The sequence below is a fragment of the Medicago truncatula genome, chromosome 5 (assembly GCF_003473485.1).
Source record: "Medicago truncatula cultivar Jemalong A17 chromosome 5, MtrunA17r5.0-ANR, whole genome shotgun sequence".
Lineage (NCBI taxonomy): Eukaryota > Viridiplantae > Streptophyta > Magnoliopsida > Fabales > Fabaceae > Medicago > Medicago truncatula.
Window position 1 is genome coordinate 36913344 of NC_053046.1, and position 15627 is coordinate 36928970.

General features: G+C 32.3%; 1 protein-coding gene across 2 annotated transcripts in view; it reads right to left on the reverse strand.

Moving 5' to 3' along the window:
* Window positions 1–8536, reverse strand: part of LOC11424985 (anaphase-promoting complex subunit 1) — a 31093-nt gene extending 22557 nt beyond the window's left edge. The window contains exons 1-10 of one of the 2 annotated variants that reach the window (XM_003616612.4): window positions 8204–8536; window positions 7305–7368; window positions 5169–5253; window positions 4310–4548; window positions 4053–4158; window positions 3801–3961; window positions 2712–2899; window positions 2564–2633; window positions 1580–1750; window positions 962–1452 (exon numbers count right to left, since the gene is read on the reverse strand). In XM_003616612.4, coding sequence (XP_003616660.2) covers window positions 962–1452; window positions 1580–1750; window positions 2564–2633; window positions 2712–2899; window positions 3801–3961; window positions 4053–4158; window positions 4310–4548; window positions 5169–5253; window positions 7305–7368; window positions 8204–8430 — 1802 coding nt within the window. In that variant the 5' untranslated portion in view covers window positions 8431–8536. Of the gene's footprint in view, window positions 1–961; window positions 1453–1579; window positions 1751–2563; window positions 2634–2711; window positions 2900–3800; window positions 3962–4052; window positions 4159–4309; window positions 4549–5168; window positions 5254–7304; window positions 7369–8203 lie in introns of those variants that run through there. The other variant, XM_039834248.1, reaches the window with a different exon arrangement.
* Between the last annotated feature and the right edge of the window lie 7091 nt (window positions 8537–15627).

The following is a 15627-nucleotide window of genomic DNA, read 5'->3' on the forward strand; positions in this document are numbered from 1 at the left end:
CAGGACTAAGACAGACCATGAACTGATCAATTATCTTTACTTTTAGCAGTTATAAACTTTTAATAACAACAGCCAGGACCAGATTATTACATTGAAGGGAGCAGCTATGTTGTGAGGGGGGCAATGGTCCCCCCAAATATTTTTAATATTCTTGATAAATTTATTTTTTTAAAACATGAAATACTTAATGGTGTTAAACCCCTTTAGCTTCCCCATAACATAGAGCTTAAATAGTAACAAAAAGAAGACTAAAGCCCCTCATGTGTCAAAGAAACCTGAAAACTAAACAAGTACTACATCTGTCCTTATTTACAAGACCCTACTTATCACATATATAGAGAAAATTTTATAGTGTAATTAATGCGTACAATTAGTGTATGACTACAACTAAATTACCTTTTGTGTATAGATACATTCGATGTTTACTTTTCATATTTCGATACAAATTTGAGGTATTAATGAGGGATATATTTGGAAAAATAATAATAAGTGCATCTAGAAACTTGCAAAAGGGCTTATATTTAGGAACAGACAAATGTTCCAAAGGGATCTTATAATTAGGAACAAAGGGAGTATAAAATGGATATTGTTTTAGACCATTTATATTCATTTGAAAATATCACTGACAGGAAAGTGTTGGGATATCATCGAGAAATGAAATAAAAGCAATAGGTGGCTACATGGCTTAAGCTTATCCACATTCTGATCATCTCAAGCTGGCATGAGAACACTGAACTAAAAAGTAAAATGTAATATAGATTAATGGCTAGGGTCACTAAACCCAATCAATCTGCGGCTCCCTAAACAAACAGGGTAGCACCACTGGACAAAATGCCTAACTGGATAGTAGTTAGTTATAAAAGATGAGCTAAAGAAGCTTTAGCGAGGATGCTACAGGCTAAAATGAAAAGGCAACCGAAGGAAATTAAAAATAAATATCAGAGAGAATATAAAGAAATACCTTTTGCGGAGATTATCCAATTTCAGGCTCTCATAGAGCGCATGAAGAGATTCCAGACATTCTACCAACAGTTCAGTATAAAATGGCTCTTCAAAACTGTGTTTACCATCTATAGATGAAGTAGAGGAATTTGATTGCAGCTGATCAAGTGGCACAGCGCAAGATTTTCCAAACAAGGAGTTTGCTTTGCAGAAGTTAGTGTGAAATTGGCTGCTGAGAAGGAACTTCCAAGCGCCATGTGGCACCAAACCAGAATGCTTTTGAGATATAATGTTAGATTTTCTGCAGATTTTCATAATTACACGACCAAAAGAATCCCATTCTGAATCGACACTGGATTCAGCTACTGAGAAATCAGTGGGATAATCATCTTTCCAGAGAAGACCAAGAAAATATCTGTAGAAACTAAAACCAAGCCCCTCGGCAAGTGCTGTGATGCAATCATTAGCTAATGATGAAGAAGGACTTTGTCGTAATGCACATCTAAACATCTGTTACAAAAAAATCCAGGAATATCAGAAGTTACAGTTCTAATGAAACAAAGACCATTTTATGTTTGCCAAGAACCTCGTATGGTCAATTTCGAAGTGAAATTGAAAAGAAATAATCCCTAAATACCTGCTTATTATTGACTATCACATTGACACGCCCTTCAACAGCATCGGCAAGGCCAGTAATCTTTAAGGCATTGGAAAGAGAAGATGATTCTGGAAGCTCCAAATCATGCAAAATCTTGTCTTTATTTAAGCAAGAAGGTAGCACATATTGACATAGGCATTGCTTCCCAGACTGCGATATTACAAAAAGATATATCAAGCTTTAGTATGAAGCGAGATTATTGAAATAAATTATGAACAATCATACAAAAAGGAGATGGAGAATGAAAATTTCAGAAAACATATCTAGGCAGTAAAGATCAGTCAATAGAGGGTTTATGGAACATATAAGAAAAGTTTCAGAAGATTAGAACAAGTTATCAGATGTAGCACTTGGTACTTATGGAGGGGAGAGCCTCTCTACAAAATTAGTCATATACAGATTAATGAACCTGAAACTAAAATATCACTACGGAAAGGGGCAGCTAAAAATGTAATCAGTAAGAAATTAAAAAAATTGTGTATATTAGAAGGATAAATAGTTAAAAAGTTTTTAAGCCGTTAAGAAATAAAAAAAGGGCAATCTAATGCTATAAAGCTCTTGCCATAGAAAGGTCTAGGGAAGGGTTGGATCGGTTGTGGACGAGTTACCTTGCATTTGCAAGAGACTGGTTCCACAACTCAGAACCCATGATCTGCAGAACTCCAACTTACGCCAGGCTCCCCTTCAACCATTTAGAAATACTTTTTGATAAGAAAAAAGATTGATCAATTTCAGTTCTTTAGAAGATGAGAAGACAATTGAAAGAAAGCATTAAAAAACAGGCAAATGATTTAAATTAAGAGAATAAGAGAGCAAGAAAATTGTGAAATCCCATAAGTCCTAACAGCAACCAAAAAAAAAATTATACAAGCCATCATTTCATAAGAGCTACGGAATCTACTCTATTTGTGCAACAAAGAAAAATGGCAGGACACTATATGCCCAACTAAGCTAAAAGCTTACATAGAGAAGCAGAGCATTTTCTGGAGTCAAAACCATTATGTCTGAATATGGAAGTAATCCAATCTTGACCCTGGAAAACACATTTGAAGAAAATTATGTCCAAAATCACATAAGCAATATAGAAAAATTGGAAAAATCTTATATTTACCTTGGACGAGTCACCATCACAGGTGAAGCTGCAACTGCAGCTATGATCCAGCTCTTATCAGGTTTAACATCAAACACAATCTCATTATTTATTTCAACAGTTTGAAGACTAACAGACAATAATTTTCTTTGTTCTTGGTGAAAAAAGCACACAGCAGGAGCTGCATCATCATCAGTGGCCATAAAGACCTGGTAATCATTTGAAGGGGAAAAACAATAAATTATGCAGAAATAGTAAACAAATAAAGAATGTAATAAGGAGTTAAGAATGGAATCCATCTATTAATTAAAGGTCTTTGGCTTTCACTTTACTGAACTAAAAATCCAAAATTCCAGTTGAATTAAAACAACCAGTCATTTTAGACAATGTATTTATACAAAGCACCTTGTCTGTTAGGATTTAGTTTATTTTGTGCCATAATGGCTTGTAATCAAAATGTTTTTAAAAAATAAAATTATGGGGTGGTAAAAAAAAGGTAAAATCTCATTAACAATTAGGCAAATCCACACATGCCCTAATAAATTTGAGCAAATTACAGAATGATGTAGGAGCTTAATAAAAATATGCAAAATAAAAAGTGTCGTTGTAAGAATGGGAAATGCAGAGTGACATAAATTCAAGATAAAAAAGTGGGATACAGGGCCAAGTGGGAAAAAATAAAAAGGGGGAGTACTGTCATAATGTGTAGATACAATAAAAGGTAGGGAACCACAACAAGGTCGCATTTAGCCACCTACTATAGCAGGAATAGAAAATCAAATTATACATTCAAAATATATTTAAAACAAAATATTCCATGAACTGCGTGCATAAATGTAATAAAAATTTACACAGCACAATTTAACTTATGAATTCATATCTGCTATGCTGGAAATACAAGAAAAACGGTACTTATTTGGACCATATAGCAGTAAGCATCCACATTTGAGATTGTTAATTAATTACTTAAAAGAACAAAGGAATCAAGTATGTAGTTAACTGGTGACTTGCATTTCCTTTTAAAACAAAAAAAAAAGTTTTCCTGATTAAATGCACAATCCCAAAAATAGCCAGATAGTGAGATAGTTGTTGTTTGGAAACCTATTCAACCTTACAAGCAGCTGTTTGAGCACCTTTTCCTTGCCATATTCTACGAAAGGACAAGTGTTTTGGCAATACACCCATAGGATCTTCATTTAATAAACCAGAGGCTGCTTCATCAAAGTTAGAATTGCTGATTTCTGCAACCCACAAAGAGTGCTGCATCTTTCCTGAAACTCAAACCACCATTACAGAAATTACCAAGACAGGAAATCGTTTAAAAGACCAGGAACTAAGTGCGAGAATTTTAATGAAAGAAACCTTTATTATATGATGCCATAAGCGGGACCTGATCACTTGTCCAAATTGTTTTTTCGTCATACTCCTTCATAATGTTTAGTTTCCCTCTTTCTTCAATAAAAGTTGGCTACATTACATAAAAAGAAAAGTATGAGTTAAAACACAAAACCAGGTAATACCAGAATAAGAATCTATCACGGTGAATATGTCACAACTTCACAAGAGAAAACCAAGAATAATTAAATCTCATAGACAATCCATAGACTAGTGTAACATACTTGCTGTTCGTCCAATGGATCCATCAAGATCAAATGAGAGGATACTAAACTTCCATCCCCCTTTTGGATATGATTAGATGCACTAAGCAACATATCACGGACACTAGGCAAAGGGCTTGTAGATGAAAACGAACCACGCGATGATGTGCTTGCTTCAAATTCCTGCTGGAGCAATAAACCAAATGGAAGAGGCCATATGGATGTGATAGTACGAGGAAGCCGAACTGAAACTATTTCACCTATTAAACCAAAGAAAATTTGAGTTGATAAAACATTGAAATATGAAGAAATTCAGATTGATATATGAAGATTTAAAAATAACGTGAAATCAAATATGGTAAATCAAATATAGAACCATCTGATACAAAACAAACCCCGGACGACCCCCATTGGTCTGTTGCCTGGCGGAGTCCACTATGACTTGTGGGAGTCGTGGCTCCCCCATACATTTGTTTATATATCACATTTTGCACAAAATAATATAAATGTTTTAAGTGGTGCAGAGTCAAATATTTGTTTTGCAAATGATAGGCTCTGGATTTGAATCCAATATGGATGGCATTTTGAACTTACACAGAAAATTTTGCTATAAACAACGAAATGAGTCTTCTGTGACTCAAACACGGTAATCCTTGTTGATAAAAACATATTTTGCCATCGCGTCATTGTCAAAATTAAAATAGTGACACATGAAATAGTCAAAAACAAATTATGTGTACAGTAGGGCTACACTGTGTGAACATGGACTCATTTAGATGCCTTTTCATTTCCCTCTTTCTCAACAATAACCATATCTTAAGATAAGATTTTTTCTTCTTTTTCCATCATATGATGGTTGAACTCCATTTAGTATACTCACCAGATGTATTGTAGATCGTCAAACGATCAACTTGTAATATACATAGAAGAGCTTCAGCTGTATGACCCAGATGACACCAGCACACCTAACAATTCCCAAAAAACAGTTGAAGCAAAACGGTTCAGTAAATGAAACAAAAAAGCAGCATCGATTGCTACTAGGGAAAATGTTTTAATGTTAGACTTTTCGTCCTCTGCTGCTGCACTTACAGGTAGCACAGACACTATAGCAGCCATTGGCTGACTGGATAAATATCAACCTCCTTGAATACCCAAAACAAGTCATGCGAGACTTTTTTGATGAAGGAGAGAAATTTATAAGGAAAAAAACAGCATAAATAATCACATTAAATACAGAACCAAAAGGAAATAGAATTAGGCCAACAACATCTCAGCATCCAGATACATACCTACCGAATAAGGTCCCCAAAAAGAAACCTTATGCTGAACATCAAAGACATCACAAAAAAATTTAAAAAAAAATCCTATCCAACAACAACAACCAAGTCTTATCCCACTAAGTTAAAAAATTCTATCCACGAAAAAAAAATTAAGGCCGGATATTTCCTTAAAGTTTAAAGTGCCGACTAAAAGATAGGATCCAAAGGACAACATAAATCAGGCACTGCCACAAAGCTATTTCTTCCTCACTCTTGCTAAACTACACTAAACAACTGGACAGGAAATTGAGCATAATCTCATTGGTATATTATATCATTAGTCTATTTAATGATACTGTCAGAATGAAATAGACCTCTAAGTAGGCTAACAGGGACTTTTAAAAAGGTCAGACTCAGGCATAAAAATAAATCTAACAAGCCAAGCTCGTGCCTTAAATTTTTTACCAAGTCCAGCTTGACCCTTGCAGAGCCTAGATCTGCAAAGCCTATTCCCACTTCTAATAAAATTCAAATCTCAATGCATTGCAGAGTTGGTAAAGTTAAGGGTTACATGTTTGATACAGTCAATGAAATTTTGAATGATTAAACTTTGAAGTGTTGTGAGACTAGTTTATTTCTTTTTGATACATTTCATGCGGAATCAGAGCAGAAAGCATCTTCCTTAGTGCTAAAGTAACCATCCTCTTATCTATCATAAACAAATTCATTTTTTAACTGAAAATTGCACATAAAACTATTCAATCATTTTAACTGGAAATTATTCAATCATTCATGTTCCAAAACGCCAACTTCTCTCTCTTCTATGCTCACTATCTCATCCATTTTGTATAAGCATTCAAACTATATGTGTGAATAGTATGACCTCATACTCAGTTTGTCTGAGTGAGGAAACAATTAATTATGTTTAGGAATGAGATTCCACAGTCAAAAACCGCGTCCAAGCAAAAGCCACAACTAGAAGCTTCACAATAGACACACGCTTGATTGCTATGACCACGTTACGAAACATACTATGAGATGATTTACCCAAATACTAATAGTAAACAAAAGTAAATACAATGAAACGGTATCACAGCACTAAACCTAAACCTAACTTAAATTTACCGTATCCATCAAACCTATTAGAGAGTATAGTCTAAACTGTTAAATATCTTAGTCAGTTACAAGCATGTAGCTTGCTTGTCAAGTAATGTTTAGCTAAGTACAGCTGGCAATTCTGTGTGTACCAGCTGTCCCTCTAAGTCTAAAGTCTGTAAATACTTGTAACCCCTTTGTAATAAATCATAATGTGAAATACAAAGTTAGTTACAGATTCTGTTACATCCTTCTCTCCCTCTCTTCACACTCTTTCTTTCAAGCTTTTCTCATTGTTCAACAATGGCGGAATTCTAACAAAACCAAAGGCGTGGAAATAAATTTCTTATAGATAAAAGAAAATAGAGAGAATTTCCCAACGAACTCAAACCATAAACTTTGTCTTCTAACTTAAATCAAATTTGCAAATGAAATTTCCCAAACTTTTAAAAGGTGTGATGACATTCAATTTTATCAATATTTAAATAAATAATTACCAGTGTCGACGTGTCACGACATGTGTCTATGTCTGTGTCAATGCTTCATAGCTATCACTCGGTAAAAAGAAAAATAACTTAATTTTCACTAAACACGATTCAGAGTCGCGAGAGCTATAATATAACGGATCAATGAAGATTATTTCTAAACATGAAAAAACACACCTTAAATATAGGAGATTCCAAAGTAAATCTCTTAAATACCCTTGCACCAATCGACCAAATAATCCTGTAACAAATCAATACACTTATTAAACAAAACAGTAATCAAAATCATTGAGTTCATAAAACGCAAATTAACAAAATCACAGCAGCATTTAAATTCAAAACTTCAGTTTCAATTTTTTTTTACAGATTTCAAGTGATTTCCAATTTCCAGTACACGAAATCAGTGAGTTCATAAAACGCAAAGTTACATACAAATTCACAACTTCACTCGAAAATTAAACTTCAGATTCGACTTTTTTTTTTACTGATTTCGAGTGATTTCCAGTCTTCAATACCAGAAATCAGTGAGTTCATAAAACACAAAGTAACAAAATCACAACCGCGCAACTTCTGAATCAAATCTTTTTTACTGATTTCAGGTGATTTTAAATTTTCAGTACACAAAATCAGTGAGTTCATAAAACTCAAAGTAACAAATTAGCAAACGCATACGAAAAAGCATCTTCAAATTCAACTTTTTCAGTCTTTTTCTTCCCTTACAGAACTAACCAAGTATTGAAACAAGTAATTTTCAATTTTCAGTACACGAAATCATTGAGTTCATAAAATGCAAAGCAACAAATTCACAACTGCATTCGAAAACGCAACTTCAGATTCAACTTTTTTCCATCTTTTTCTTCTCTTACAGAACTAACTAAGTAGTGAAACAAGTGATTTTCAATTTTCAGTACACGAAATCAGTGAGTTCGTAAAACTCAAGTAACAAATTCAGAAACGAATTCGAAAATGCAACTTCAGATTCAACTTATTTTCGTCTTTTTCTTCTCTTACAAAACTAACTAACTACCGAAACGAGTGATTTTCAATTTTCAGCAAGAAATGAACAAACAAATTACCGATTTCCTCTCACGAAAAGCTCGTGATCACCGCGATTATTCAATGCAGAAGCCACTTCGTTGCAATCATCTTCAGCATCTCTATCACGAGCAATTTCTGGATCGAAAAGGAAGTATTCATAGTTTTCCGTTACATTTTCAATGGATTTACCATCGAGAGATTCTGCAATGAGCCCGAACGGTTTGAACTCTCCGAGAAGCGTTAAGCGACGCACTCCTATGGACATTTTTCAAAGCTTCGTTCGAATGAAAGAAGATGAGTGAGTGAAATGAAGATATGAAATGGAGTGTGTTGTGAAACGAGGGTTCAAATCCCGCTCTTTATTTTTTGTTAATTTTGAGTTTGCCACCGAACCGGTGGGTTGGGTTTAGTGGTTAGGATAGTACTTAAACCCTAGGTTGCTTTTTTGTGGGAGTTGGCTTGCTTTTTGCACCCTTATTTTTTCTTGTACACTTCCCTTTAAACCCAATTTAATTTCATGTTAAAAAAATGTTTAGATCTTATGACATTGAAATTTGATAATGTGACATGTTGACTGAGATGTTTTCATATTTTTATTATGTAACTGATTTCAAGTGATTTTTTCCTAATAGGGAAAAAGGCTAAATGGTATGAGAATGAGGAAAGGCGGAAAACAACACATTGCAATTTTTAAACAATAATTATCAGTTTGTCCTCGTAGATAGCTAGTTGCGATGCCCTTTCTTTATGTATGGTGAACCAGTTCAATTGTTCATCTTTCGTTGAAAAGTTATTTGCATCGTATGGCAAAACTCTTTTTATAATTAACATTTATTTAGGAAAAAATAAGAAAGAAAATTAGGTAAACACAAACTAAAAACAAAGAAACTCATATGTTGGTTGGCAAAATAAATAACAAACAAAAACCAATAAAAAAACTGAAATGTGCATATTTTGTGCCATCAAAAACCACACTTTGAACCCTATCACAATAAACCATCGATAAGAGAAAAACAAATGTGCAAACATTAAATGTTGTATCCATGTTAAACTTTATAATCAATGAGTTAATTGTATGTTTTTTCTATTTAAATATTTCTTTAAAAAAAATCATATGAAAACATATGACTTTACAATACTATTTGAAAAGATGTCCACGAGCTTCAAGGACACAAAAAATATGAACAAACTTTTAAATATATCCACATCCAATACAAGGGAAGTATATGTTTGATACCTTCTAAGTTAAAAGATCAATTTTGGATTGCACGTCAAAAAGATCATCAAGTGCAGAAATAAAGACATCGATGTAACGAAATATGATTTATATATAATTAGTCATAGGTGTTTACATTAAATTCCTAACCAATTATACTTAATCCAAACACAAGGATAATTTAATTACATGTAATGAGTAACTTACAATGTATACTGGAGGATGATAAGATGTTACATAAGACGACTTGATCTACAACAACCTTAAAAGTTCCCACCTCGAGTAAATGAGATTTCAATCATGTATTTATAAATCAATGAAAAGTGTCTTTGTTGTGTAAGTTTATTGTTCGCTGGGTAAACATAACGTTCTTCATCGATGGGTTTCGGTCAGCTCCGCAAATTGGGCTTAGATTGTCGTTGCTCGCCAGGCAGGGTGTTTGCTTTACAGGGCGATTTTCCTCTATTTTACGCTTATGTCTCCGACTTGCTTTGTTAGGCAAATGGTTTTGCTCGTCGAGCTAAGATCTTTATGTTTCTTTAACTGCAACATGTGTTAGAAAACAAAGTGAAAGTACAAGAAAACTAACGTGATATTGGCTTTATACCAATTACAATAATTCAAGGTTTTTCATATGATTTCTTGCAAAATAAGTTAATAAGTGCCATCAATTACATGTGTAGATTAACGTCAATTTAACACTTACATGCTGCCATATACAGGCACGAACAAATACAATCTGATGATGTGTTTAATTTCTACAATGTTGTTCATCAAAAACTCACTTACAAGTGGAACAAGAGTTGTACTCAATTCCACAACATAACTCGTTCATTGAATCTAAGGTAAATTTTTAACATCAATGACCGTTTTGTCTCTAAACAGCAAAATATATAAAAAATAAAAAAAATATATATCTATTGGTATTAAGTATTACAGTGAACAATGATCTAGCAAAGACTCAAAATAGATATTTCTTCATCTACATCAGGTGTCTGAAAGGATGTTTTACATATATTGAGGAAGGAAATAAAGATTATACAAAGTTATATGATTTCTTTCTCTTCATGTGCCGGTGATTTTGCTTTGTTTGATTCGTTGAAAATAGGTCGAGATTATATTAAAAAAATGGTAGGTCATGCATGGATCTTCTGAAGTAGCAATAAAAGTCACAAGAAAAAAGGATATTGTGTGATGGGTTTATGTGCGTTACGGATTTTTTTATCTGTGATGATGGTGCTCTTTGTGATGATATAATTGTTTTTGAGATGTCACGAATTGTTAGTATTATGTTATTGCTAGCAAGTATTACGCAAGTTGTTGTTAAATTCAAAAAAAACATTAAATTGAATTAGGAAATGATGATGCATTGCTCTTATGAAATGGTCATTGGTTAGTATTTAGCAAACCAATCGGTAATTTTGTTTGTTTTAAGTAAGGTGGCCTATTTTTAATTGAAGAGTTGTTGTATGAACAACCGAAAATTAACACCCTTATACGACAACCTATCATTTAATGGTGTCTTCAATTACCTTTGTTTCTATTTTAGTGATGCCAACAACTTTCCAAAAATCACATACATATTATATGTACTATTTGTCTCCCATGATCTCTTTGCCGATTGTAAAGTTTCATTCTTCCTAACAATTTAAGAAAAATATGTAGTAGAGTTCGTGATTATTTGTGTTTATAGCATTGTCTTTGAGTGAGAGTGAAAAAATAAGAGAGTTTTTAAAGATGATTAGTATAATTTTAAGAGGCCTAAGGGTTTATGTGTCGCTCTATCAGTGAGAAGGATGTTGTTGAATGCTCATTTGGGAAATTTATATTCACCATCGTTAACACAATATGTGAGACGAGGGTGTACGTTTTGACAGATAATCAATGTTAATTTTTGAAGTTCCACACATAACACTACCTCCAACAAGTGTTTTTGCTTCCTACCAATACATTGTATCTCAGGAAGTTTAAGAGTTTTCCCAATTGTACTTTCTCTAGATGTTCAAATAATTTAACTTCATCGAACAATTTCAAACTATTCGCGTTGAGAAAAATCCCTATATTTTCCATGAGCGTTCCACTCGTGTTGGCAAAAAGGCAAATCTGTGGTATCCTTTTCTAAGGATGACAATTTCTCTTCAAGCTCTTTTCTTATACCTCTGATCATTCTTTCCCTTAAGTCGTTGATTTAGCAGTGTTGTAGAGGAGGTTTTATATCCAGCCAGAGGCCCTGGATTGAGAATTTATTCTCAACCACACGGTCTCTGCAAGCTTCTAAGTAACAATAGGTGGTTTGCCATTGTAATACCAACTTTAAGTATTTATATCCATAATTGGTTTCCTCTTCCCCTACTTTGCGAAACGGACTTCAATTTTTATATATTGTTAGTATATATTATATTGTTGGTGGTATTAAAAAAGACAGAGATTTATATTATATTTGTTAAATTATTGTTGTTGTTGAAAAAAAATAAACATGATATTTTAGGTTTGTTACAATTTGAAAGTCATAGATATTTGTACTTGTAATTTTAATCAAAATCATAATTTTATATAAAATACCGATCATATTTACACGCGTTAACGTAATAAAAAAAGTAAAAATGCGGACACGAGAGTGTAGGGGTGTTCGCGGTTTGGTTTTGTTTGGTTGACCTCTAAAATACAATCTGAACCAAACCAATGTGGTTTCCGATTTGTGCGGTTTTTATCGAGTCAATACAAATTTTTGTTTTCAACATTAAAATCAAATTAAATAGTTAAACACACAACAAATGTTCAGCAATATTTCCAACTGTGTTTTAAATTTCATCCAATATTAAAATTTCATTTTCGTCTAATTAACAATATTCTCAACAACATAAATTAAATTAAAAACGTGTGCAAAATTAATCTTTTTATGTAAGAAATGTAAATAATAAAATTTTATCATTCTCTAAAAGTTCAAGTAACATATAAACATATTTTTGAAATAAAAAGTTAAGAAAAAACTTAACAATAAAAAAACATGTCATTTTATAAAAGTTACCATTGAGTTTCTATGAATATTGGTATATGTGACATGTTTAATTTGTGTTTTTCGTATGTTGCGGTTTGATTTGGTTGATAAAACAAAAACCGCAAACTGAACCAAATCATGTGGTTGAGTAAGAAAACGGTCTAAATACTCCCGCCAAATGCAGTTTTTTGCAGTTTCACTTTGGATTGATTTGGTTTACGGTTTTTGCAGTTTCACTTTGCATAGAATAATTAAAAAAGTTAAGTGTGGAAATCCAAGATCAGAATGTTCTGGATAGCAGTTGTATGATTAATTTAGATGTGGGACGATATTAATAATTGATTTAGACCCAAGATACTCTGGATGAATATAGATTTTAAGTAATTATATTTAGCTAGTACCAAAATGTCATGAATAGATTATCAATAAAGATTAATATTGTGAAAATGTGTGAGTAGTGTTAAAGCAAATATTAAAAAGAAAACGCAAGAGATTTATCTTGGTTAGCCAAAACTGGCTACTTCCAGTCTAACACATTGTGCGAGATTGTCCACTATAATATTCAGCTATAAAAACTTATGAATATCATTGTATGTTATTGATCACGCTAGATCAGTTTGTCACACTTTTTATTATTAACCTAAACATGCTTCTACAGTTCTTTGCTTTCGCACAAGAAAGGTTGATATAATTCTTTTGAAAATTATTGTAACAAATAGACTTGAGAATAAAATACAATTTGTATGATTGATGGGTTTTGGATCAAAAGATGTTTCTTAACTCATGTTTGAGATTCTAACAAACAAACAAACTCGAATGATTGTGATCCGTGATAAAGCTTGGAGTTTGTCGTATGTGAAGAGTTTATGCGTAGTGAAGATTTCACTAAAGTGATAATATATTTGCTTTTCAAACTCGTGGTGGATCCTTCAATTCATCTTGTATTTATAGATTTAGCGAGGCTCGTTGACCAATTGTAGTGGGGTTGTTTAGACAACAAAAACTAGATGTCACAGGCTCCTTTTGATTTCTCCTTTCTTCTAAAAATAAAGTGCATTTTGTCCATGATGTTCTTTTACACACCCATAACATTATGGATGTCCAACAACTTTATGCATTCACGTGAAAGCCATCCAACTGTAGTGAGTTGTTTACTGTTGTCTAATTATGACATGCTTATGTCGTCCTCCTGTCCTTTTGATGACGTCGTGTTAATTTTTTACGTGTTTTTAAACTTTCATGAGACATTTATCTTTGATGGACTTGCTGTATTTTTCTTAAAGGATTGAAAATGTCATTAAGGCCCAAGATAAAAGTTTCCTTCTTTTGCAAAGAGTCAATGTCTCGTTCATGCCATGTTATCCTTCATGTTCACAATAAAATGTCTTCTTTGGGTGAGTGAGACAACACGAATGTCTTGATTTAGATTTTAATGATTCAAAAGTTAAATAATATTGTAAAGCCAAATTTCGTCTTTTTGCTAATCTGTCTTTTGATGTAAATGCTTTATTTTCTTTGTGAAACCCGAATGCTTTTGTTCATACTGCCAAATCATTCTCCCGAAACATTCAACACAAAACAAGTTAGAAGAAAACAAGATTGGATAAATTTAATATGTTTGCAATCTTTAAAACATCAAATGATGACTCTGTCAAGAACATCTTCTACCCGTGTACTCTAAAAAATCACTTTAAAGTTCTTTTATTTTTTTTGCAGCTATCTTCTTCCTCTTGTTGTGAAAGGAATTGAAGTACATATGCTTTTATAAATTGTTTGAAGAACATAAAATGGGTCCAAAAAGAGCTTAGGATTGGTTTACGTGCATTTTAACGTCTGTATTATGTATAGGAATGATGAAGGGTCAAAATAAAGGTGCAACAAAATTTTGAGACATCAATAGAGATGTATGTAATCCACTTAATGACGGTGTTGTACTTCCTAAATTAGCATAGTCGAGTCTTGATAAATTATACTTGGAAACTATGCCTTTTATGGACGACGACAATAAAGGAGAAGATAATGAAACCGTTAGCATTAGATAGTAGTTTATTAACACGTTTTTGAACTGTTGGCTACCACATACATTCCTCGGTCACAATTATAAGCAAAATTTTACATTTTAGATTCGTTCAATTAATAATATATATGATATTTATTACATCATTTAAAGAATTAACCTAAAATATTTTTTTTTTACTCATAATAGTGACCTCAGGGTGTATCATTCAAATTTGTTTTAAGTTACTTTCATGACACTCTTTATCCGAGCATAGGGATCAAAACAAATTTTGATTTGATTGTCAATTTTTTATTTTATTTAGACAAAACTCTATAATTCATATTTTGATCAAAGATGATATATACATTTTTTAAATTATAATCAATATATCGATATATTTTGATCAATGGTCTTATTTTTTTCTCTGCTTTGTACATATCAAAGTTACGAGCTACTTTTTTTTTTTGAAAATATTTGTAGTCATTGTATTAAAAATTAAAATATTTAACTTTTTTTAAGAATAATTTCATGATTTATTAAAGAGTGTCCTAAGAGTACCCGCTATAAAAATCCTTTCTTTATTAGTAGGGGTGTTGGCAAATCTACTTTATCTCTTTTTCTCAACTTTTTTTTGTCTATTCTCACTCTTTTTCCACTATCAAACTAACTGTCTCAAAAGGCAATAGGAAGAACATCAGACAAGAAAAGTGTTTAATAAAAAATATTGACCCCAAGAATCGCAAGACCGAAGATTGAAAGAAAGCTTGAGAGGTTATTCAAAAGTAACTCCCAACAACTTGCATAGAAACTATATCATATGCATTTTTTTAGCTAAAACAAATTTTTTGAGTTTTTAAAAGATATAATGTGTTTGTCAAAAAAAGATATAATGTTTGGCTTAACTTTTCATTTTAATGAAAAATAAAAAATATTGACACGTGAATGGCAAGACCGAAAAAAAAAAAAAAGAATCGCAATACTGAAAGAGTCTGATAAATTATTCAAATCTCTACAACTTCTATAAAAAAATTCACAAACATTTATTAACTTAAAAAAAATCTTTTTTTATAAGAGTTTTTAAAAAAATAATCTTTGTCCTAACTTTTTTTTTTTGAGCAATGTTTGTCCTAACTTTTTTTTTTTGAGCAATGTTTGTCCTAACTTATGATTTTAAGGAAAATAAAATAAAATAAGGCCAAACGTTCCCTATAAACGTTTTTTTTAGGGGTGGTACGTAGAAACGTTGAAA